The sequence below is a fragment of the Anser anser genome, assembly GCF_964211835.1.
Source record: "Anser anser genome assembly, chromosome: 1".
Taxonomy (NCBI): Eukaryota; Metazoa; Chordata; class Aves; order Anseriformes; family Anatidae; genus Anser; species Anser anser.
The window spans coordinates 194,698,311-194,723,469 of record NC_139720.1 but is presented as its reverse complement, the minus strand read 5'-3'; the positions used below and the strand labels follow the sequence as shown (position 1 = coordinate 194,723,469).

Below are 25,159 nucleotides of genomic sequence, written 5' to 3'. Positions count from 1 at the left end.
GAAGGAAAAAAAAAAAAAAAAAAAAAGAGAGAGAGATTATAAAAGGCCCTGGGCAAAATGTGAGCTATATACTTGACTGGAGAACACCACAGTAAGCCTGGAGTTGACTGAGCATGGATTTTTTTCTGGTAGAGCTGGAGGTAAATGGCTTTGTCATCCATTACACTTTTCCATCTTTCTTAGATTTCCTGGCTGGAACGAAGCCAGGGCGCTACGGGGAGCGGGAGGCTTGTTGTGTGCGTGGAATGAGCAAGAAAACCTCAGCCCGAGCCCCGTGCTGCTGAGCCCTGCTCTAGCCTGGAGATGGAAGATGTGAATTCAAGTCCCTTCTGTTCTGCATGCGGGCAATAGCCATCGGACTGGGGCTGTCCCCTGCACAACACCGCTGTGTCTCTGGGTGTCTGGAGGGATCACAAGAGCATCGGTGGGGACCACTCTCTTCCTGGGCCATGGGATGACCTGTGGGAGGTGTGTTTTTAACTTCTCTCTCTCCTCCCTTTAATCCAGCCCGACTACCAGCCTGAGGAGTTTCACCCTTGCACCCACTGGTGTGATGGGGAAGTATCCTAGAGCACACGGTGCAGACACAGCACCAAGGCTGTACAAAACCACCAAACTTTGACTGAACAACAGGCTTATCCCATATTAAAAGCTGGAGTGAATGATGTGTTGGATTCTCTTCGAAACGCTTTCAAACTGTGCTAAGGGAAGAAGGTGAGGGGCTGTTAACATGAACTCAGATTTAAATTGTGCATTGCTTAAACCTCTTTCCAGTTGAACCAAGGAATACATATTTCTTTTTTCTCTCTCAGTGATAGCCACTGGAGTGGTCACCTTTTATTTTGCCAGCCAGTAGCCATGTTCTCCGTTTAAAAAGTATAATTAAATTCTGCACCTCTGAATTCCCTGAAAACTCTGTAAACTATTAAGAAGAGCAAAAAGATTAAACCTGAAAGGTCATTACTCTGAAGGGGCCTTTCTAAAATGTATTGTCTAATGAAAAAATAAATAGCATTTTTAATGTGCTGTTACAGATAAAATCCTGCCTTTCTTTCCTCTTTGTATTAATTTTAGCCAGATCAGCAGCTCATTAGTAGATGTATGTATGCTGCAGCTTTAGAAGCCTGTTGTCATAATTAAACTGAAGATCCGTGTGTTCTGTCAGGCATGTCCAATGTTGTCTATTTATTGTAAAAAACCTTCATAGTCTGAGCCCATATTCTGCTCCTGCTGCCATTTAACACCCTGCTGAATTCAGCAAAAGCTTAGTAACCTTCCCCAGTCTGCATCACATGCATCCTTTCATTTTCTCACTGTCCCATGTGGTAGATTTCTCCTTTACCAGAAAAAGAAAAGAATATCTTTCTAAAGTAAGAACAGAAACTGAATATGTAAAATTGTCTCTAAGTTTCATAAGGAATCATCTCTTGAGAATGAAGGAATTGTAAGCCCGCATCAGAAGACTACCCTCTTCTAGAAGGCATGGGGGAAAGAAAGAAAAAGAATACCTGCTTTTGAGCTGGGTAACCTGGGAAGCAGCGTTATCAGTCACAGTTAAGCTATTTTTGCGAGATAAACATTTGCAACGTGCAGGATATTAGTCGACCTACCATTGCTCATGAAATACAAATCCATTTTATTTTGTTTTTTAAATTCCTTCTGTTTACTGCACCATGCTTTCAGACTATGTCTAAATCACTGGGCTTCACCTGTAGTAGTGAGAGTATGGAAGGCCCTAAAGACTTCTGTACAGATGGCCTTCATCCTGTGGGGAGACTGCAAATTAATATGAGGGTCATTGGCATTCATCAGGTACTTGGTCTGTCTGGCAAATGATGACATCAATCTCGGTGCAAAAGGGATCATGCATTATTCTATATGTAATCAACTGCTAAATTTAAACAGTGAGGGGCCAATAAATTTTTTTCAGGAAGGGTCATTAATAGCCAAGGGCCTGAGCCATCAAACCTTTACTTACATGAGCGGTTTTTGCCCTTACAGGTTATCTCATTAGGCTCCTGCCTTGGCGAAAAAGGGCTGTGTAAAACAGGGTCTGAGGAATTAGCATCTGAAGGAACAACTTCTCTAATTAACAGATTAAAAAATATCCATGTACAAAAGTCTGTTTGGGGGATTTGCAAATATGTATGCCGTCTGCTTCTTACCAATGTGAATCCAGAGAAAACGGGAAGTTACAAAGGTTGTAATGAATACAGACATAATTGTAAAATACAAAACCTAAATACAATATTGTCTGTCATGCAGTGGCCAGTCCTATGTGAACAAGAAACCTGACCTCTATAAATGCCATACTGTGTATATACTATGGGGAAATTCACTATAAGTAACGAGCAATTTGTTCTTGAAAGAGGGCACTCATATTCTTTATTTTTATGATAAATAAAGGAGGGGGTTTTCATGACCACATTATGTATTGGATATGCATGCTCTTCTGCATGTTTATATTAAAATCCAATTATATCAGTTAATCAGAACAATGGAATAATGCACAGGTACTTGTCCATAACAATATAGATTTTTCCCCTGATTTCTGAAACTCACCATATTCTGATCATGGGTATTTAAATCTATAAACTTTGGCTGGCTGGCAGCCAGTGTGAGCCAGAATGCCAAGGTATATATAATGACAGTTCAGTTATTTCCCTACTTCTCTACAATGCTTCTCTTCTAACTGTCTCTCTCATTAAAAATTGTAAAATTAGTTGCCAGACAGAGCAAGAACTAACTCTGCTTTTCAATTCTTTTAGCTGAAGCAGAAATATTCCAAAATGGTACATGAGCACAGACAGCAAAGGGTTTGTGACAGCAGGGAGAGAGCTGAACATTTGCTGAGGTTTCGATGCTTTCTGCCCTTTTCCAGTCCCAGGGCCTAACGTTCACCCCTTGCAGTTTCACAAAACCCTATGGCTTAGAATAATTATCACACCAATATACAAGACACTTGCATTTTCACTATTTGGTAATCCTGAAAGCCAGGAATAATGAGAATAGCATTTTGAAAGTAAATAAAATATTCACCAAACATTCTGGGGATTTAAGCCCAAGTGGTTTGGGTGAAAATGGATTAGTGTGGACTGGGGCAGGAGAGAGGAAGAGGCAGTTTGAGACACAGGAGGCAAATTGTCACTTGGGAAAGACAGCAGATGAAATGAATACACAACTGATTTTAAATGTATTTTAAGCAATTTAACTGTCAGTACTACTGTGTTACCTGTTGACAATTTAAACTGAAAGATAAGGTTAAATATTTTACTGCTATATATAACTAGCCCTATCTATTAATTTTGTAATAACCATATCCTGAATTAGTAAATTCTTTGGCTTTGAAGTTTATTTAATCCACAATTTGGTTATTGTTGCCATAAATAGAGCTAACATCCTTAGATATCTTTATACCTACATTAAAGCTGCCAATGCTGTTTTCTGTAAAAAAAGGCCATTTTTATGTGGTTCCTTTCCTTTCCTTTCCTTTCCTTTCCTTTCCTTTCCTTTCCTTTCCTTTCCTTTCCTTTCCTTTCCTTTCCTTTCCTTTCCTTTCCTTTCCTTTCCTTTCCTTTCCTTTCCTTTCCTTTCCTTTCCTTTCCTTCCTTCCCTTCCTTCCCTTCCCTTCCCTTCCCTTCCCTTCCCTTCCCTTCCCTTCCCTTCCCTTCCCTTCCCTTCCCTTCCCTTCCCTTCCCTTCCCTTCCCTTCCCTTCCCTTCCCTTCCCTTCCCTTCCCTTCCCTTCCCTTCCCTTCCCTTCCCTTCCCTTCCCTTCCCTTCCCTTCCCTTCCCTTCCCTTCCCTTCCCTTCCCTTCCCTTCCCTTCCCTTCCCTTCCCTTCCCTTCCCTTCCCTTCCCTTCCCTTCCCTTCCCTTCCCTTCCCTTCCCTTCCCTTCCCTTCCCTTCCCTTCCCTTCCCTTCCCTTCCCTTCCCTTCCCTTCCCTTCCCTTCCCTTCCCTTCCCTTCCCTTCCCTTCCCTTCCCTTCCCTTCCCTTCCCTTCCCTTCCCTTCCCTTCCCTTCCCTTCCCTTCCCTTCCCTTCCCTTCCCTTCCCTTCCCTTCCCTTCCCTTCCCTTCCCTTCCCTTCCCTTCCCTTCCCTTCCCTTCCCTTCCCTTCCCTTCCCTTCCCTTCCACTTCCCTTCCCTTCCCTTCCCTTCCCTTCCCTTCCCTTCCCTTCCCTTCCCATTTCTCTCCCCCTCAGACATGCCCATTGGGTATAGGTGTGCAGGAAGGCAGGGTCACGGAGGCAGTCATGTCAGTGAGTCACACCGTTGGTGTACCAGAGTGGTCTGCACTCATCTTGGCAGAGGAAATCCCAAGTTGGAGACCCTTTGCTTGGGTCTAGCCCAACTGGGCTGAGTGTAGTTTGTGCCCTGCGGCCTAAATCTTTCTCAGGAACTGTCAAAGAGTTAATGGTGACCAACCAAATTTCACGAATCGCGTGTTTACCAGAGGCAAAAGCACTGCAGAAGAACTCCACCGGGAAACCACGAAGCACGTAAATGCGCAGCTGATCAGCTACATCTTGACTCTGAGACTGCTCCTTGGCTGTTGGGGTCAGTGGGCCTTTTTTCCTGATTGTCATTTTTTTCTGAAGTCACATCAGAGCTGATCTTGTACAGATCTTCCTCCGGGCTTCTCAGGTGCCTCCAGGCCAGCAGAGCAGACTGACGCTTTCAGTCTTCCCTAAAAGTCCCGCTACGCGCAGTGGGGCCGCGCAGCACCTCTGCCCCTGCTCCCAGTGTGGCACTGAGGGAACCTCCTGGGCCGTCAGGTCTGGCCCCATGCCATCACACCCAGCCCATCATTTCACTCCTTCTGGAGCACCACCCTATTTTTTTTGCCCCGTTATCTCTACAGGAAGCATCGTTCAGATCTCTTGTGTTCAGAAATGGTGAGGGATCTGGAGAACAAGTCTTACGAGGAGCGGCTGAGGGAGCTGGGCTTGTTCAGCCTGGAGGAGGCTCAGGGGTAACCTCATCGCTCTCTATAGGTACCTTAAAGGAGGCTGTAGAGAGGTGGGGGTTGGTCTATTCTCCCACGTGCCTGGTGACAGGACGAGGGGGAATGGGCTAAAGTTGCGCCAGGGGAGGTTTAGGTTGCATATTAGGAAGAACTTCTTTACCAAAAGGGTTGTGCGGCATTGGAATGGGCTGCCCAGGGAAGTGGTTGAGTCACCATCCCTGGAGGTCTTTAAAAGACGTTTAGATGTAGCCCTTAGTGATATGGTTTAGTGGAGGACTTGTTAGTGTTAGGTCAGAGGTTGGACTGGGTGATCTTGAAGGTCTCTTCCAACCTAGATGATTCTGTGATTCTGGGATTCTGTGAAATCACCTGGATTTCAGCTGGGATGTGCTCTCGGGCCGTTCACATCCAGATGCTCCTGGAGAAAACACTTACAGCTGTGGGAGGGCAACCTTCACATTGCTACGGCTGGGTGCGGCGGTGCTCGGCTCCTTCCGGGGGGGACCGGGGATGGGATGGGATGGGAAGGGATGGGATGGGGGTGGGATGAATGGACCAGGGACTGGGTGCGGTTGGGATGGGGGGACCGGGGGTGGGATGGGGATAGGATGGAGGGGATGGGGGTGGGATGGAGGGACTGGGACTGGGACTGGGACTGGGACTGGGACTGGGACTGGGACTGAGACTGGGACTGGGACTGGGACTGGGAGTGGGACTGGGAGTGGGACAGGACAGGACAGGACAGGACGGGACGGGATGGGACGGGATGGGACGGGACGAGATGAGATGGGATGGGACGGGATGGGATGGGATGGGATGGCATGGCATGGCATGGCATGGCATGGCATGGCATGGCATGGCATGGCATGGCATGGAGGGACCAGAGGTGGGAAGCGGGTGGGATGGGGGGGCTGTGAGTGTGATGGGGGGACGGGGAGTGGGGTGGGGATGGGTTGGGGATAGGATGGGGGAATAGGGGTGGGGTGGGGATGGGATGGGGAAGGGGTAGGGGGACTGGAGGTGGGGTGGGGGTGGGAAGGGGAGGCTGGGAGTGGGATAGGGATGGGATAGGGGGACCGGGGGTGGGATGGGGGGAACAAGGGTGGTGTGGGGATGAGAAGGGGGGGCTGGGAGTGGACTGGGGTTGGAAGGTGGGGGCCGGTGTTGGGATGAGGGTGGGATGGGGATGGCACAGGGGGGCCGGGGGTGGGATGGGGGGGCCGGGGGTGGGGTGGGGATGGGGGCAGGGGGTGGGCGGCCCCATCCTGACGTCAGCGGCCGGGGCGGTGCCAGGCTGCGGGCGGCGCTCCCCGAAGCGGCGGCGGCTCCGCTCCGCTCCGCTCCGCACCCGCTCCGCACCGCCCGGCGCTGCCGCAGCCCCCCCAGCGCCCGCCGCCGCCGGGCCGCCCCCTCGCCGCCTCCTCCGGCGCAGGTAAGGGGCTGGGGGGCGGGCGGCGGGGCTCGCTGCCCCCTGTCCCCGTGCCAGGGGTGGGGGGATCGGGGCAGGGTGGGCGCTGATGTGTCCGGCTCCCCTTTCGCAGGCTGCTCTGGGGCTCGAGGGCGAGCGAGAGGCAGAGCCGGCAGCACCCCGGGCATCGGCAGCGAGCGCCCGGCCGGCCGCAGCAGCCCGGCAGCGGCTGGAAATTTCGGCGTCTTCAGAGAGGGGAGGGAGATCCTCGTCTTTCCGAAGCCTCCTCAATGAGTGCCAAGCTCTCCAAGGAGTTGAGGCTGTCCCTGCCGCCTTGCCTCCTGAACAGGACGTCCGCCACCTTGAACGCCAGCAGCACCTGCATCGCGCAAGTGGGTCAGCTCTTCCAGTCCTTCTCGTCCACTCTGGTTTTAATCGTCCTGGTCACCCTCATCTTCTGCCTGATCCTCCTCTCCCTCACCACCTTCCATGTCCACAAGAGGAAGATGAAGAAGCGGAAGATGCAAAAGGCTCAGGAGGAGTACGAAAGGGACCACTGCACCCGCAGCAGCAGTAGCGGCAGCCGGCAGCACCCCGGGACAGGGGCGCGGGGAGAGGCACCCCAAGGAAGAGACAGCCGCCTGGGAAGACCCCCCCAGGACTCAGAGATCCAGCGCCCCTCTCCCTCGGCAGCCCCCAGCTCCCAGCAGCCACGGGCTTCTTTGGACACAGCTGGCGCGGGGCTCTTGCAAACGGTGATTTTGTCATGATGGTTTGGGGGAGACCTCGCGACGGCGCTGGTTGGTGTTTGTAAATACCTGAGTGATTATTCTTGTCCCCGAAGAAGAAGAAAAAAACATTGCTAATTCAAATGAACGAACGAGCCCCCGATCCAAGCGCATGACAGATCACATTGCGTTTCTCATTGACTGTGCAAGGAAAGGATGCGTCTTTTTACCGGAGAAGGAGCTGCACTCAGCTACCACACACCATTGTCCACCTGGAGGAGCGGGTCAGGGGTGGGGGTCCCTTTTCCCCGGACGTCGTTACCCTGAGGACCGGGGCGATCCCACTCTCCTGGGCTTCCCCTGCACCCCATGTCACCATTGCATGGCGTGGCTGGGGCGCGGGTGAGGGGTGCGGGGGGAGAGGCAGGTCTGGTGGGCACCTTGGGACCCCCCGTCCCCTCGGAGCAGGGCAACAGCCCACCGCGGTCTCTCCTTCTGTGCCAGGACCTTGGCCCCTGTCCCACCCCTCTCACTCCTTTCCAGGACTGGATATTGTTTTGTGTAGAAATGTCCACCCCAGTCTGGGCTTCAGAAAACTGCAGGCGCCCTGCGGCCCCGTCCCCCCAGCTGCAGCGCTGAGCCCCCCGCCGTCTGCCCAGCAAGATGGGCAGAGCAGAGCAGAGCTTTCCTCTCCCCTCAGCATCCCTCATCTTCAAACACCCCCCGTGACACAGACCCCGAAACCCGGCACCGTTCTGCGTGGCAGTGCGAGGCGATGCGCCCTGAGGGAGGGTGGCCTTGTCCCTCCTGGTGGTCCCCAAAGAAACCCGGTTCTGCACCAGGCACCCCGCACCGACTGCGCTGCATTCACAGCTTCACCTCCCGGCAAGGAATCCTGCAGCAGAACGGGGCTGGGTCCTACTTTTTTTTGGCTGATATGTATTTTTATCCCTCCTAACCTAGCAGGCAGTTAAGGATGCACAACACTTAATTTTCCCCCTTTTGGGGAGCAAACCATGCGGTTGTACAAAATGTCAGCTCTTAAACCCCGGCAAATGTTTATTTCAGAAGTGGCTGGTGTGGTTTCTCCCGAGCAAACACCAGTAGCTTTTTTGTGTCTGGCAGGCAGGTGCAAGGGGCTGCTGGTGCTGTGCGTGTTGAAGGAGCCCAGGGCAGTGCCAGGTTCAGCAAATGCGGCTTTGCTCAGCGATTAAATCAGTGCCCGTTCCTTGGAGGTGCCTTAGCAGAGTGCCGTGTCCAAACTTTGAGACATCTCGTGTGGTATCACAGCAGAGGCAGCCCTCTACTGTGCAGTTTAACATCTAAAAAATACAGCAAAGGAAAAGTAATCCTGAGGGATTTCTTTTCTTTTTTTCCTTTCCTATCCCGGCATTCAAAGTGGCGTGAGGAGATAGTAGTAGTCCACAGTTCTTAACGTTTTGTCCCCGCTCTGCTGTACTCTGCCTCCCAGCGTGGCTGTTGGGCTGGAAAACCCCGGGCACAGGCGGGGAGCGAATGCCGCTCGCCGAGGTAAAAGGAGGAAGGAGGGCGGCAGAAGCGCTCCCTAATCCTTCGACAGCGCCAAAACGCGGAGGTTTCAGGGCAGCGCCTCTGTTACCCTGTTTTACCCCTTCCTGATCTTGCTTGGCCTGACGGGCAATGACCGCTGGGTTTGGATCCGTGCCTCCGGCGCTGTGGGCAGGTGCTGTAGCATCCCGCTCGAGGAGCTGCTCCGCCAGCCGAGGTTAGTGCGGGGACGTGCCTGGAGCCCACGGGGCTTGCATGCTGCGGTGCGGCCGCACCGGTGGCTGATGCTTCCCGGCAGCTGGTGCCACCAGATGCTAATGGCTCCTGCGTTGTTGCTGGGCAAGGAAAACGGGCTTTTGTTTTGTTTCCCCTAATAAAGGATGCATGAACTTTTGTGTTTAACCTCCTTATGCAACTGCAGCACGGTATTGCACCACAGGGAATAGGTTTAGGACAATGAAGAGAGTTCAGTGAGCAGTAATGGAGCTTCCTGGTCGTTGATCTCCACTAAATAGAGAGATATTACTTTCCCCTTTATTTTGTGCCTTTTCTTAAAAACCAGTGTATGATTTCGAGTTTTATAAAAGCAATAAGATGTTCCAGATCACTCCAGTGCATTTCTGGTTGATGGTTCCACTTCTTTAGTGTCTGAAGTCAGATACTCTTCCTTCTGCCTTATGCACTCAAGGCATGCAATAATTCCCCAGAAGTGTACTGCTTGTCACATCTCATTGCTGTTATACAATTGCCCTATTTTTGAAGAAAAAAATAAAAAAAAAGAAGGATGGAGATATATATATATATATCTTTATATATATTACAGATATATAGGTATATATATTATTTATATTATCTCATGACACTAAAAAGTAGTTGCAAAAAATGTAACTAGAGTTAAAATGTTATCATGTAAACCTCTATCCTCTGTTAATTAGCTTTGATTTATTATTTTAATATCTCTGTATTTATGTAAATCTATGTAAATTATGTGGTCTATAAGTAAAATTTCATACTGACTTTAATTTTCTCAGAACTGTGAGCTTCTTGTGGTGTCATTTAAGGTTTTGCATTTCTAAAGTTAAATTACACAAGATGCAAGAAGTTATAAATTCCTTTTATCACACAGGAATACTGCAATAAGGTTCATGCGTTCTCCCAGTACACGACCCTACCTTGAAGTATTGTAAGCTTATGAGGTTTAATTGAACGGTCTCAGGAGATCCAGCTGATACAAGCAGGACACGTAGGCTTTCATTTTCATGAAACAATAAGCAATCTGGGGAATAAATGTGGATTTTTAAAACAGAATTTATGCTTGGAGGTTCTGTCAAATCAATTGCTTCAAAACCCTACAGCTACAGCTAAACTTCTGCACTTAGCATTCAGTATTAATAAGGTTGATGCTTCTTCCCTTTCCCCCTCCTACTTAAACTAGAAAAGTGTAGGAAATTGTTCATATTTCTAAAGCATACATTTTCAGCTAACTGTGAAACTGCCCAAAGGGTTTTGAATCTACATATTTTATGCAAGTGTAATATCTATGTATCTGTATCCATATACTTAAATATTTTTGTGTAACCTTTTCTACGATATTTGATAGAGATGCTGGGTGAATGCTTGTTCCATTCTCATACGTAAGGACGGATTTATACCCTGACAATGCGGACGTTCTTTTTCCTGTGAACTGTTAAAAATTTGCACTGTATTTTTGGCAAGTTACGATGGAGCCCGGACAGCTGCGTTCTGGCTGCTGGAGAACAGACAGTCCTTCCTCTGGTAAGGGGCACATCCTCTGGCTGGATTTTCCTGCTTCAAAATAAGAAATTGGGGCCTGTAGCCCGGCAGCATCTTGCAGGTGTAAGAAGAAGTGCCGTGGTGCTCACCAGCCCTGTCCGGTCGTCGTCCCACGGAAGAAGCACGACGGCAGTCGCTTATTTTGTAGAACCTCGCCAAGGCTGGGTGGCAGCGCTGGGGCTGGACTGGCGAACCGGCAAGTCCTCATCCTGCGGAGCACCCCCAGAGCCTGCTGCTCCCTCGGGGCTCTGTCCAGCTCCCACTGACAGCAATGCGAGTGGCATCTGCTGACTACGAAGGGACCTGGGGCCCGTCCGTCATCCAGGCAACGGGTGGCAGCATCCCCATCGCTTGCCCTGCTCGGCATTTTGGTGGGGAGAGGAGCATTGTGGTGTGTGCTGTCTGCATGGGACGGCTGGGACGCCGAGCCTAGCTGTGGTCAGCCCCGCTTTGCTGGCCCGAGGCATGTACGTGGATCCCGCGTGGGTCACGGACAGGGAGAGGCATTTCGTTCACATGTATCGGTCCAGCATTTTTTTTTCTGGGGGCGTTTGTCTGCTGCAAATGTAATCTCTGAGATGAGATTTGCCAGCTTGCCATCCAGGCATGATTTCACTTTTGATAAACCTCTCCCAGACATATATCTGCACATGTACAGATATATATCTCCAAAGAAATGCTGGACGAAAAACAAAGAACAGAGATTCCACCTTATAGGCAAAACTGTCCCATGACTAAAAACTGTTTTAGTTTTGTTTGTTTGTTTGTTTTCTTTTTTTTCCTGTTAGTTTTTAATTCATTTTAAAGGCTACTATCTTCAATGTAAATAGCAAGTTACTATGTGATTAATGTTTTCCACGGCATTCCTGAGTAGTTGCTATCTTGTTTCTGGAAAACTATGTCCAGTGTTCTGAAGCAACTGTGCTTTTCTTGTTCTATTGTTATGAATATGAGTGCAACTTTTATGTAGGGAGGAAAAAGAACACGATCTGACTCCTTAGACAGGACTGAATTATTATAAATCCAGTTATGGGATTTGGTTGCTTTTCTTTCTAGTAGTCATTTTCTCTGCACGTTTGTATTTTTTCTATGGGTAATTGAAACCCTACATTTTAATAAGTACGCAAGCTATGGAGGGTAACACGAAAAATGAAGTAGGAAACATTCTTTTTCCTCTTTTGTGTAAATAGCAAAATTTATAATGACTTAGATACCGTTTCATTACAGTTCTCATCTACATAGAAGTTGGCATGACTCGTATATGAACCTTTAATTACGTTTTAATTTATGTTAAGTATTAGAACTACTTTTATCCAGGACTGACTTTCTCATCTCTTTCTGGTACCTAACTCTTTTTTTCACTGAAGCCAAGTTTTCCATCTGATCACTAAATAAATTTCTAGTAGAACAGAGCCTCCTTCTGTTTTTAGTCTTTTACATGTAGCTCTCTGCTCTTAATCCAGCCAAACTCAACAGTATAGGAAACGTGTTACCAACTTGTGAAGCCTGGATGGTGTAGGAGCCTTGAGGGGAGAGGTGACTGTCCGACAGGCACACAGGGGAGGTTCCTGACGATGTCAGCCTTAGCTTCCCCATCTGGAGCCATGGAGGTGAAGCCTCCTCATCCTCTGGCTGACCTGGATGAAGGGGGATCCATTCCAGCTGCAGCAGAGACAAGTGTCAGCCTCCTTCCTCACCCTATTGCTCCAAAGCATCATTTTCTACATGACACTAGATCTCATTTCAGTAAACTACATGTAATATAATTCTCGTTCAAGTCAAAGAATTTTTCATTGCTCCACCGATATATGTTCTCAGTGGGTAACTAGAAGAATTCATTTTCCAACCCTTTTAACCTAGTACTTCCACAAGCATCAATTTTGAATGAGTTAGGAAATTAATAATTATTTGGATCAGAACACTGCCAGTACAAATTGCCTTTATTTGTATAATCTAGTGTTCCAGTTGGCTTTTCTCTATTGTTTTCTTCCTTGAAATGGAGCAACATAATCTGTTCATTATTTTACTTTTCTAAAGGGGATGAAGATTTTTAAGCAAGCACTGCAAAATACTCAAACAAACAGAGAAAGATTTCACATTGTAGATCACAACAAAATAATGTGGGTTTTGTTGGTTTCTGTGAAATTCTTTGTTCTCCGTTTTTCAGACCTCCCTAATCAAGCAAAATTCTTATCTAAAATCTTCTGAAGGAATTCCCAAATAACATATAACACGTAGTTTGCCTTTCCTTTATGGTTTTAGCTTTGCAAAAAGCAGTAACACATGGTCATTGACAAAGTACAGGGTAAAACTTTGCAAATATCCAGTAAGCTAAAAATAGTAAAGTATCCTCAGGGATTATGAACACTGTAAATAAGGGTAAGTAGACCACGTTAGAAGAGAAAATACTAGCTCTGTAGTGCAATAACAGCAACATACGCTGGAGGATGAATTCACAATCATAAACAAGCACCTTTAAATTTTATTCCTGGCTCTGTCACTCATTTATTGTTAGTCCTCCAGCTTCCGAGCTATATATGTAGTAACTGATACATAATCTACAGATTAAATAAAGACACAGAACCTGCAAACATGCAGCCCTGAAATGAATAAATTAAGCCTCATATGCATTGAGAAAGTGCTGATACCACAATACAAATTAAGAGTCTTTATGCTGATCACCTGGCTTGGATGACTCAAGTGCTTACATTTGGCAGGGAGGTCCAAGTGGCATACGGCACAGCTGGGAGGTGGATGGCTGGGCAAGATGCTTCAGCAGTCACACCGAGAGACCCAGTGTAATTTTCAAGTTGAAGTGGAATAAGTATTATAAAGGAGAGCCAAGAAAGCTAATGTTTGTTTTACCATTTCATCACTCATAACACTTTTCTCATAACAGCCCTGTGTGGTTTTAAGTGGAGTGCTGACTCAGGTAGTAAGGATATAGATGAAAATTCTTGGGAATAATCCATCACTGATGAAATTAGTTGATGGTAAAACCTCCCTGAATTCAGCGGGGTCTGGACTATGCCCAGGATTACACCAAACCTCACCTGCTGCTGGCTGTTCATCCCTTGCCAGTACAATCAGGCTGTTGACTGCTGCAGTTAGTGTTTCTGGGATTTCTCTTGTCTTTTGGCTCACACTCTGTACCCAGCTCCTGTGGGGGACAGCAGGGGACAACCTGGGGGTTACCTGTATGTGACGAGCTCACACTCACCTTTCTTTAGCTTTCCTTATGGCTTGCTGTTTGCTCTGAATCCGACTCTCCACTAGAGAGCCTGTCTGGTGAATCTTTCCATGGGATGAGAGCTATGTTTTCCAGGCTCGCTTCTTCCTTACCTCAGGCTATCTCTGACATTACAATTTTTCTCTCTTTAAATGATCATTTTCTTTGATTTCTGCAAATGTACTGTAAGACTTTGCCCTTGATCATGCATTTACCCATAGCCCAACCCTATGAGCACAGTATCAAAAATCTCTGCTATCAAGCTGTTGAGAAAGTGCTGGACTTCAAACAGATTGAGAAATCCTACCATGCATCTCGAGATGGCCCACTGGCTCTGGAACAGCGTCATATTTCCTGATTAAGCTGCCAGCCCTAGACTACAGGCTGAAACTGCTCAAAAATCATCATTCTTTCATAACAAGAACATCACAGTCAGGAAAAGTATCTCTTACTATGGAGGGGAGAATGCATAGATGAGCAGATGTGGTGATAATATGGGTATCAATATGCAAATGTATATGTAAATCTGTGAGACAGACAAGGTCAAATGAATGTCTAGTGAAGGCTGACCTCCTGGTCCACATTTTCTTCTTTTAAAACAGATTATCTCAGTCCATCCTTTTACTTGTGGTTCTGAATATTTGTGATGCTATCAGAAATATGATTTTACCTCGCTGCACAGATAGAAAAATCAGTCAGTGAGTCTCTGCTTGTCTATAAACTCCAGCTGAACTGTTTAAAGTCTGTTTTTTTTCATTATAGAAATAGTTTCTAATAAACCATCTGTCTTATAGACCTCAGCAACAGCGAAGGGGAGCCCTCGCTTCCAGAGCACGTGCTAGAGCTCACTCAATCTGGCAACAGCGATGTATAAAGGAGGACAAGTGTCCAGCTGGTCACATGTGGTCACTTTGTGAAGCTCTGTGAACAACTTTTAATTGCATTTGAATGAACAAGAAACACTTAAAACCTTGTCTTTTTATCCGTTTACAGTGATGCAAGTTGAAAACTTCTCTGCTCTACCACTTGAGTTATCCTGGATTTATATATTGCTAAAACAGCTGAATACATGGGCCGTTACCTATGTGACTGAGCTTCTCTAAAATCAGCTTCTCCTGGTGTAAAGGGATGATGATGAACCTAGCAGAGGAGTGGAAAAAGCAGCTGAAGTATAACAGACTGCCCTCAGTGCTGTTGTTTGTACAGGGCTGTGGCTATACTGCAGGGGGACTGTAGCAAAAAAAGGACAGATTCCTTCAGCTGCAAGTGGTAAAACTTAACAGTAACCACAATGCTTTTGGTATCAGATCTGTGTGTCGTGTCTTTTATAAATGAAAACTTCAGATATTGCAGCTTATAGAGAAACCCTTGAGATCACCATGCTCCAATTAGGCTTTTTTCTGTTTCTTAGAATATTTCTTCACACGTTCCAGAAAGAAGAATCTCAGATTATGTCCAAATAAAGTCAGTGACGTGACATCATAACCTGTGTGAGAAAGCTGTGCTCCTGAAAGACACCAGTTTGACAAATCTTTATTTGTTCAAACCCTGGGCATTTCACCACCAGCCGTGCTTTGTCTCCAATGCTGTGTATCCACTGCTGCAGCAAGGGGCCAGGAGGAGGAATTCAGACTCCCTGAGCACACAGTCCCCACTCAGCTCCCCACGACTGACAGAGGTGGTGGACCTGCCATGGCAACAGCAGTCAGTGAGGAACTGGAGAGAAAACATTCACCTCCCATCGTGTAAGGCATGGAAAAAAAAAACAAACAACTTTCATAAACACAAAGATCTTGCTGGGTTAGAGCTGGAAATTTGGGAAGGAAGAGGTACGAGGATTTAGTTCCTAGTACCTTGGCCTAAATTACTTTTCTGCAAGCACTGTTTTTGTGAGGATTAGGGGACAGAAGTTTGTACATTTCTGTTCTCCTCTTTGGTACCACCAGATGCAAAGCGCAAAGCTGGGCGGGCCTCCGCAGTGCTGCTGTTGCACCAAGAGCCCTGGAGAAGTCAACGTAGGTGCTGCTTTTGAACAACGAGAAAATGTTAATTAATGTCAGTGGTTTGAACAACAGCCAGTGATATGTCTTTGCTAACTTATTTTACTTGGACTGACACAAGGTATGGCACACTTGTATGAACGAGTTAGTGAATTACAAGGGATCAATAACAACCAGGAGTGTGCAGTGACGGGACAACATCTGGGAGTGAAGGGAAGGATACAGGGGTGCTAAACCCTTCAGCACAGTTTTGGGCAGAAGGGTTTATGAGTCTTAGCCTACCTGGTGCTTAATATCCACCTTATGGATGCCTGGGACTAAAATATAGACAACCTGTTGGGGCTGCAGAGCTTCAGCTGGCTCTTGGGTAGCACCACATCTGCCACCACATCTCCCACAGCCTGCTCACACCCCATGGTGTCCAGCAGCACTCTCCTGCTTTCCTCCCTCCGTCCTTTGAATGATTTCCTTGTATGTCCAGCCCCATACACTGTCTGCAGCTCCCACTCCTGACCTGGTTTCTTGCACACGGTGTGTACAGAGCTGCATGGGCGATGGTGGAGTCGTCAATGCAGACCTGGTCCCGATTGTCCCTGACTATCCCAGTACAGCCACTGGCCTGGTCCTGACCCCCAGCCCAACCACCCGCAGGTCTGGTAAGGAGTCCGCATTGTCCATCTCTCTGCTCTTCTTCTTTCAAACATAGTTGAAATTAGCCATTGGATGCAGAAACGGCTGGGGGAGGACAACTGACAGGCAGTTGGGCAGTGAATGTGATGGCACAATAATGCAGCCATTACTGCAATAAGCTATTTCTCACATCTCATGAATTGTAAGTAAATTTCAAGACTTTTCTGGTGCCTGACTCATAGTTTTGAAATGTTTGGATTTGGCAATGCTGCTCAACAATATCTCTGAAGCCCATCTGTGCTGTTTATCCGCTCTTTCTTCAACCCCCAGGCATTGTCTGTTTCTTTTGGTTTTCCAGACTGTAATCTTTTGAAGCAAGAAATTAGGGTTTTGTTTGATAATTGTGGTGGCTGCATTAAGCTTGTTCAGAAGGTGAATCATAGATTTCTAAGACTAGAAGGGGATCTGGAGGGATATAACTACAAAATGATCTACTGTCTGTCACAAACAGGATTTTAATCCAGTAATTCATGTCCTGCCTGGCAGGTCTGCTGGCACAGGAGCATTCATTTTTTAGAGCTGATTTTAGAACTGATTTCCAACCTGCAAGTGGTGGAGCATCCAGTTCAGACTTTCATAAGTTATTCCAGTTACTACAAAAGTAACCCAAATAATAAAAGTTTTGTCCCTTCAAGGCAATAATTTTTAGTATGCAGAATAAAGTTAGCATGTGCAGTAGTTATTAGGACACTGTTAAAAACTGACATCTGGCAAAGGAGGTAAGCCATCTGTGAAAATACAGTTCCTATTACATGTAATAACCCAAATAACGTCTCAGTTGTTATAAATTCACAGCACTGGGAGTGTAAACAAAACTGTGTCCTGAGGGAAAAATATGGGAAAGTGTTACATATGCAACTGTGTACCTACTCTGGAGGTGTCAGCTGAAAAAAATGAGATGCTCATGGTAGCCGTGGAATTTCGTCTCACAAAATAAACTGTTTTTACAGATTCTGTCTTCCCCCCCATTCGTTGTCTCCTCCTTATTCCAATGTCTCTTCAGCAAAAAAAAAAATAATCTTGTGCTGAACCTCCAAATATTTCTCTGTGCCTCATTAACACCAGAGCAAGCTGAGTTTTTTTTTCTTTTTTTTCTGTTTTTTTTTTTTTTTTCATGACACTGCATTGAATGGATTAAAGTCTGAATTGAAACCCTACTGAAGTTAATGGGAAGCTTATGCCCATTCCAATTGGATTTGGATCATATCACAAATATTTCTGGAGCATATCTCATAGTTTTTAAGGTCTAATATGCATCAAGCCTATTGTATTTGGAAATTCAAATGTCTTTTTACAGTGAAATATCTGAAAAGTATTTTGCTTATGAAGATTATGCAAAAATATTTTCCAAAGAAGACTTAGGGACATAGAATTGTCTCATCAGACTTCTTTAAATTAGAATTAAGCCTTCCCTTTTACGATACTTTTCAGGCTAAAGTTACAGGATCCTGTACTTGTAGATGGAGAAAAAAATAAAATGTTATAAAGCCTCCTAAAGTTACAGGCAATTCCTTTTTGCCTCAGCAGTAGCCAGTTTTTTTCTCATCCTTCCTCCGATGAACTTTGCATGGTTGCAGTGTTAGCACTTGCAGGTATAATTCATGTATTTAAGGAGTTTTGCAGAACAAAATCGTTAGGCTCTAAGGGCTTTCTTGCAAATGAATGTTCCCTCTCTCAGCACCTCTGAAGACAAAGTCACCTTGGTCTTGGTGACCAGGGAGAGGCCCTACAGCAGCCTGTGTAGAAAGCATGATGCAGAAGCTCGGGGTTTGTCAAGCTGACTGGATGTGGGATGGAAATTTTGGTCTTGCATTGGCCCTCTGAAGAGCTGGGACATGCATGTTTGTCCCACTGCAGCTGGAAAAAAATCAACAGTCTTCTTATTTCAAGGGTTATCACAGTTAAAGGACCCTTAGCAGGATTCATACAAAGACATAGACCACACATCGTCCACGGCCTTTTGTTTATACATATATATACATGTATGTATGATATATACATGCATATCATATATATACATATATACAAACTATTATACAAATATTTGGGTCTGTTTGCTCCTCTTGAAGCCCAGGATTCAAATGTCAAGTTAATGAGGTTTTCGGAAAAGTTTGGTTAATTGTTCTTCCCTAGCTGCTTTCATCTGTGTTCTCTAAAAAGAATCACTGGCTACTGAAAGTTCTGGTTACTTATAAGAGCATGAGCAAATGGCATTAAACCATTTGTTTTCCAGCCTGAGGTCAGAAGCGGTCCTCATTTTGGTTTGTCATAAGAGAAAGAGAATAGCATTCATGCTTACCAATGAGTATTTCATGGGGTATCCAGCTAGATAGAAAACAACATAATGAAGCAAGATGGAATTTTTCTTTTAATTGATGAATAATTCAGAAAGCAGCCATAGGATGGTACAGGAAACATGCCTACTAGTGTGAACCTAAACCACTCAATCTGTTCTGCTTACCAAAGAAAAAGCTGAAAAGTTGTTTGAGAACAGCCCCACATGGGACAGACTTATTTATTTATTTATTTATTATTTTTTTTTGTTGGGAAGCAAACGGTTAGAATAAGATAAAACATCCCAATGTGACTCAAAGTGCAGGAGCTGAGGCTGTATAATATAGAGAATATTTTTGATACTGGAGATAATGAAGTGCTCTATGGTGCATTCTTATCATTTGGACCATTTAAATCCATGTTATTATAAAATATCATTACTTCTAAAGAAGTTACAGGGTTGATGAAAAGATTTTTGGTCAATGATGTTCTTCAGATAGATTTCTACAGGAGATTGGACAAGACTATTATATCATTTTCCTTTAGCCTTCAATCAATAGACCCACAGAACATGTTTTTTCACCATAAAATACCCATTTTGTGTAAGAGAATTAGAGTGTTTCTGTTTGTTTGTTAGTTTGTTTTCCAGAAAACTGCACAGAAATGGACATCTTTTTAAAAAATCCATGTTTTAATGCCAAAAGTAATTGTTTTATATCAGGCTAGCATTTCCCGGAGGTGAGGGGTCCTCTTTGTTTTCCTATAGCACACCCTCACTACTGCATGAGACATTCAACAGACAGAGGACATCCAAGTTGCTTGACAACAGCTATTAAGTGGATAGTGTTAAAGGCTGCCTCAAACAATACTCCAGTCTCCTCTCCCATACGTTTCCTTTCAAGAGATGAACTGGAAGGTTAAAAAAATGTATAACGGAGGCATTTGGGAAAAGATAGTATCACTGGATTAACTTTATATTCTCAACTGTAACTACGGTTGAGCATGAACTGAAAGTATTGTGGAATTCACAAATAACCTTTCTATAGATCAAAGACCAAACTTTACAGTTTACTGCATGGGAACAGGACAGTAGCCCCCTAAGAAGTTAGAATCCTCTAGTGGCACTCTGTGTGTGCTCATGGGTACCCCCAGAGCGGTGGGATTACATGCATGCAGCCAGGTTTTGGAGTTTGTAAGCAAAGTTGTTACCGTGGCTGGTTGGGCCTGAGGAGCCTGCGCTCTTCCTTTGCAGTGTGCATGTTGTACAAAGAGAAAATATTACCCATCAGAGTACTGGAAAAACATGGCCACCTCTCCTACATAAGTAGACATTTTAGTACATATATATTCATGGAAACTAAAATTAGTAGTCTGATGAAAGACATTAAGTACTCACGAGATTTTTGCTGCATCAGCCAGCCTCGTGGACAGACCCAGTAATTGCTCGGTGTCTCCCTAGTGATGCAGCTCAGCTTCAGAGCTGATGCCCTGTACACACTGGAGGAAAGCAAGAAGTTACTAAAGAACTCAAAGTCTTTCTGCGGGGGTGGGGGTGGGGGGGTGGAGGTAACTGGAAAGCAGGATATGGAAGGAAGAATGAAAGCAAAAATTGATGGATTGGGAATAACTTCCAGGTTTTGTTCTCCCTGGTAATCTCTCTGAGCCATTGGTAGTCTCTCATAGCAATTTCCTGAGTCATTTTTTATCTCCTCTATCCCACTTTTTTCCCACAAAATGCCGTCTGCCTTGCATGTGCACCATGAGACCTCACTCTCCCTCATCCTGTTCCTCATATTTCCTTCAAACCCATTAAGCTAGCAGCTAAACCTAATAACAGAAGTCTATGCACATTGCATGTCTTATGCAGGAGTCTGAAACTAGGATTTGGAAAGTGAGGGTTGGGTGGAAAAGCCCCTGTTTCAAAGGGTCCTGATCAGGTTTTGGTGACAACCAAGTGCTCAGAGTGCCATGGCCGTGAGCAGAGGGAGCAACCAGCTCTGGGTACTTGGGAAGCAGCACGTCAGCTTGAGTCTTAATGCACATGGAGGGTCAAACAGCAACTAGGCGTGTGAATTTAGATATGCCTTTGGGACTATCCCAGCTTAAGTCACATAAATACTTTGCTGGATGTAGCCCAATTATTACAACAGGAGGCAAGATCTAAAAGTTGCAGTGCCCAGGATCTGGCTTTAACCATGTCCCCAAGCTGGATCTAGTGAAAACCTTCTTCAGCCCCACCTGATTCTATATCACAGCTGATACACTTATTAAAAGAGCGGCTTATATCCTTGCATAACCTCATATCCTAGCTCAGATTTCCTTGCAAAACAGATGTATTCACTCCCCACGGTTTTGTCTTGCTCAGCCTCCCTTTTAGATCCAAATCTATAACAAGTTTCTAATGAGGGGGTTAGCTATCTGTATAATTTAAACTCTAAGCTCCTTAAGGTAGGGACTTTGTTCACACGTACCAGGCACACAAATAGTGCTATATAAACACAAAGGATATGCCACTAATTAATAAGAGCTCAGTTCAGCTGTGCTTCCAAGGGTGACTTACACAAGCAGGGGCATTTTAATGCTGTTTGCTCGGAGGACTGTCTTCTATGTAATGCGAAGCGAGAAGATCATTCTAAGTGTATGGAATTGCTAGTGACATTAATTCAGTCCCAGATGTGTTGAATTGTTCCAATATGCGAGGCTGAGAAGCTGAAGCCATTGAACATAAATGCGGTGGGTTGTTAATGTGTTTGATTATAAGGAAATTAGAACACTTGTTGAAATGTTGTCAGCAGAGTTTCATTTCCAGTAGATTTATCTGAGCATGAAACTCAGGGATGAGGTTGTACTGCCCTGGATTTTGCTTTTCCAACAGCATAGTATTTCCGCTACAATATTCCCACTATAGGCAATATTTCTGCTGACTGAAAACAGCAGATCATTTGTAAATGTCATTGTCCATGGGACAATGATGTGCTCTTCTGAAGGTTCCTTTCTATAACGACAGTGACCTCCATTTCTGTCACTGCTCATAAATGAGACAGCTCACAAGCTGTCTGCTCTGCAGCTGCCTGCAGTGGCAAAACTCTGTACTCAGGTGTAGAAACACACGGAGTTGCCCTCCAAGGCACAGAGTAACAGTGACATTGCTCTGTAAATCACTTAATTCATGTAAAAAACACTGCACATTTTAGTGTGAGTTGGAAGCAGATGATAATGTTCTCAGCTCAGGAGATGGAGGTCTTCAGTCTGTTCTTTTGGCTGCTGTAGCTGTGCTTTGAAAACCAGCTGCCAGCACATCTGGTATCATCGGGTATCATCATTTGTGTGGATGAAGAAGTTGTTCAGATCTTCTCATGGACAGTACGGGCTTTCAGATTTCTCATCTATCTCTGAGACTCTCTGCTGACAGTAACCTGCACCAACATTGACCTGATCTTGAATTAGCTGCAGAAGACTAGAGCCATTGAAGGCTCTGGTACTGTTGTACTCAGCCTTGTGTTTTTGCATTGATCATCTGTCAGAATGGTGAGATACATAAAAATGGGTGCTGTACAAGTTAGTGGGCTGAATAACATTTCCCAAGCTATCCAGCTGTAAATACTGGGAAGAAGAGTAAAGCTCCCTAAAAGTGAGTACTTAGCCCACCCAACTAAGAATCCTCATGGGATTTAAAGGCTGAGGACTGTCTGTGTCTGGGACCCACAGGCATCTGGTCAGATGTTGAAGGGATATTGGAGAGGATCCATCATCTTTGGATGTTGGAAGTCCTGAGTTCAAATCCTTCCTCAGCGTATTGGAATTTTAACTCTCCAGCCAGAAAAAAAAAAAAAAAAAAAGGAAAAAGAAAAGGAAAAAATAAGACTATCATGCTGAAGAGTGTGCTGGAATGGATCTGCCTCAGACTTTTTGACTGATTCTTCCCTATTTTTCATGGCTTGACTGAAGATTTTCTGACCTGGAATGGAGGTTCAAGCAGAGCGTTTTATTGGATACGTGTCCTGCCCTCTTCCTAGTACTACTTCCTCTTCCGAGAAATAATGCATTATGCTGGATAGGTAGAATAGAGGGACTTTATCTACCTGTATGTAAATAAATCATTTGGTAGACTGTCCCTTAGGAAATGTCTGTTGAAAACATTAGGCAGAGATGACAGGTATTAGTAAAGCTCATGTAAGGCAGGTATGAAGCCATAAAATGAGGGAAGCTATCAGGTTTGGAAGAGGTTCCTGAACGCATTCTTCTGATACAGTGGTTCTTGAGTCATCCAGGGGATCCGACACAGGCCTGATGGGCTCTTTGCTTGTGGCACAGTACTGCTGAATTAATCCATGCTAGGGCTTCTAATGCTTATCTGCACTCTATTAATGACCATTGAGTTTCATCTTTGATGAATGTTTGGCTGCTTTTTTGTTTGTTTGTTTGTTTGTTTTTATCTCTTCCTAATATATATGACATTTATCATAACTATAAACAGGATTTAAGGTCAGGGAAATTGACCTCCTGTGGCATTCCTTAGGTTTGCAGATGATGTGCCCTGCACTCGTGAATAAACTGATTACCAGGCTTGGGGCTGGGAATAACTTTCCTCGAGGTGAGACCATTAAATTTTCAGAGTTGTCCTTGCACTATTCTGCATAGTTGGTAAAGCCTGACTGAAAGTTTTATTTAATCACATTTAAGTCTTCCATTCACTGTTATTCTAGGTTATTGGTGATGTGCTTGCTCTCCTTCTGTGTTACTGTAGCTTAAGACTGATACAAGGTGATAGGGAGTATCCTGTGGCCTTTGGTATGGGGAGGAAATTGGCACGCCCTTTTGACCTAGATAATTACTGTGTGGTTATCAGGGGCTGCAGGGGATAAGAATCAATGAACAAGACCCATATTCTTCCCTTTTTTAACACAGTCCAGAAATGTGAATTCAGGTTCTTTAATTTACAAAAGGATATGGACCAGATTTCCCCTTTGCTAGCGGCATGCCTGTGAGGTGAAATCTATTTGTAAGAAATGCAACTGGGCAGTTGCAGAATGATGCCTCAACCTACTGGGCTTGTGAAATAAATGCCATATCAGATAACACTGTCCCTGCCCAGGTGGTTCAGGGCATGACCTATGGGAGATGCTTAGACATGGGAAATTCACCAGAGGAAGCTTATACTGCCTAATCCTGCACTGCTGCCCTTAGAGGGAAATGTTTGGCTGAATTCAATCAAAAAGGCGTGAGTGTGGTACTCCTCCATCTCTTTCATCTGCTCAGTCTTACAAAGACAGACCAGGCAGCCTCAATGAGAGGGAAGAGTAGTGCCCATCTGAAAACACTGAGAAGCAGCCCGAGTGCTTTGAAAGGAGATGGATGAGGATCATGTCTGTCTTTTCCTGTTTCCCTCCCAAACCAAGGTCATGGATTGTTGAAGTTGGACTCAGCTTTGTCCTTGGCAAATCTAATACCCATGTAGTACTTCAACATTGACTTCAGATGCATCGCTGGCCTAAGACTGGTTCTGTTCCTCCAGAGCAGTAGGCAGGGCACTGTGCTGATGCTAGGTGGACAGAAATGCTCCTTGAGGGAGGAATGAAGTCCATACTGTTGTTTTAGTCTGTGTCAGTGCAATAAGAAACCTAGGTTGCCTCTGGAGGACAGAAAACTGGTGCTTCTCTCTCTTCTATTGTTTCCATTATTCCTTGCTATTTCACTTAGTCATTTGCAGCCACTTCTGGTTGGGGTGAAGGTAAAATAAACAAACAAACAATAACAACAACAGAAAAAAAACAACAAACAATGTAATTCCAGTTTCAGAGAACACCCTGCTGTTCTCGCAGGTGAAACTTGAACTTCATTCTCTGGATTGCACCAACACTGCATGCTGGAGTCCTGAGACAAACGTCAGCCATGTGGCACCTCTCCCACCATTAAATCATGTCCTTGAAGGCAGAGGAAGAGAGGTGAAAGCTGCTACAGTGGAGACAGAGATAGAGGTAGGATAAGTAAATGGCCAACAAGCTTGTTTTCACGTTGTAATTAAGACCAGAAGCTGATTTTTTCTGTAGTGCTAAATACCAGTATTTTACTCTAATTTTGATGACAATTTTTGTTTCACAAAACACTGTACAGAAAGCTTTGTACAAACCAGCTGTTAAGTGCATCATGTAACATTTGAGCGTGCCAGAATAATCTGCTCATTTCAAAAGTTCTTATGTACTGAGGCTTTTTCTTCCTAACTGCCCATGCAGTGCTTCAGATTGCTTATTAGAGCAGTTAGGCATATAGAATATTAATAGAAAATATCCTGCTTTTCTATTAAACTGACAGTTTAAGATTCAAATACTTTGTATTATATTCTTTTCTGAATTGTAGCCTGCTAATAGAGGAAACATATTCAAGGCGATTTTTAGATAATTTTAAAGAATAACTAATGCTAAAGGGCAAGAATGTGAATCACTGCATTTCAGTACAATGTTAATGCAGATACTCTCCTGAATGGTCATAATATGAACATATTTATGATGACAATCTGTAAGATTATGGCACTGTGGCTGCCAAA

At 45.0% G+C, this 25,159-nt stretch overlaps 1 protein-coding gene across 2 annotated transcripts; it reads left to right on the top strand.

The window, feature by feature from the left end:
• The first annotated feature begins 6,241 nt into the window (after positions 1-6,241).
• LOC310904710 (uncharacterized protein C11orf87 homolog) lies at positions 6,242-11,835 on the top strand. Of its 2 annotated transcripts, XR_014588561.1 has the most exons (3): positions 6,263-6,397; positions 6,507-8,845; positions 10,229-11,835. XR_014588561.1 is itself a non-coding variant. In XM_083849825.1 (2 exons), exon 2 carries the CDS (start codon positions 6,664-6,666, stop codon positions 7,141-7,143), a length of 480 nt encoding a protein of 159 aa, XP_083705951.1. In that variant the 5' UTR covers positions 6,242-6,397; positions 6,507-6,663; the 3' UTR covers positions 7,144-11,835. The 2 variants fall into 2 exon arrangements, 1 of the variants encoding a protein (XP_083705951.1); XM_083849825.1 differs by having other exon boundaries at positions 6,242-6,397; positions 6,507-11,835.
• Positions 11,836-25,159: the final 13,324 nt, after the last annotated feature.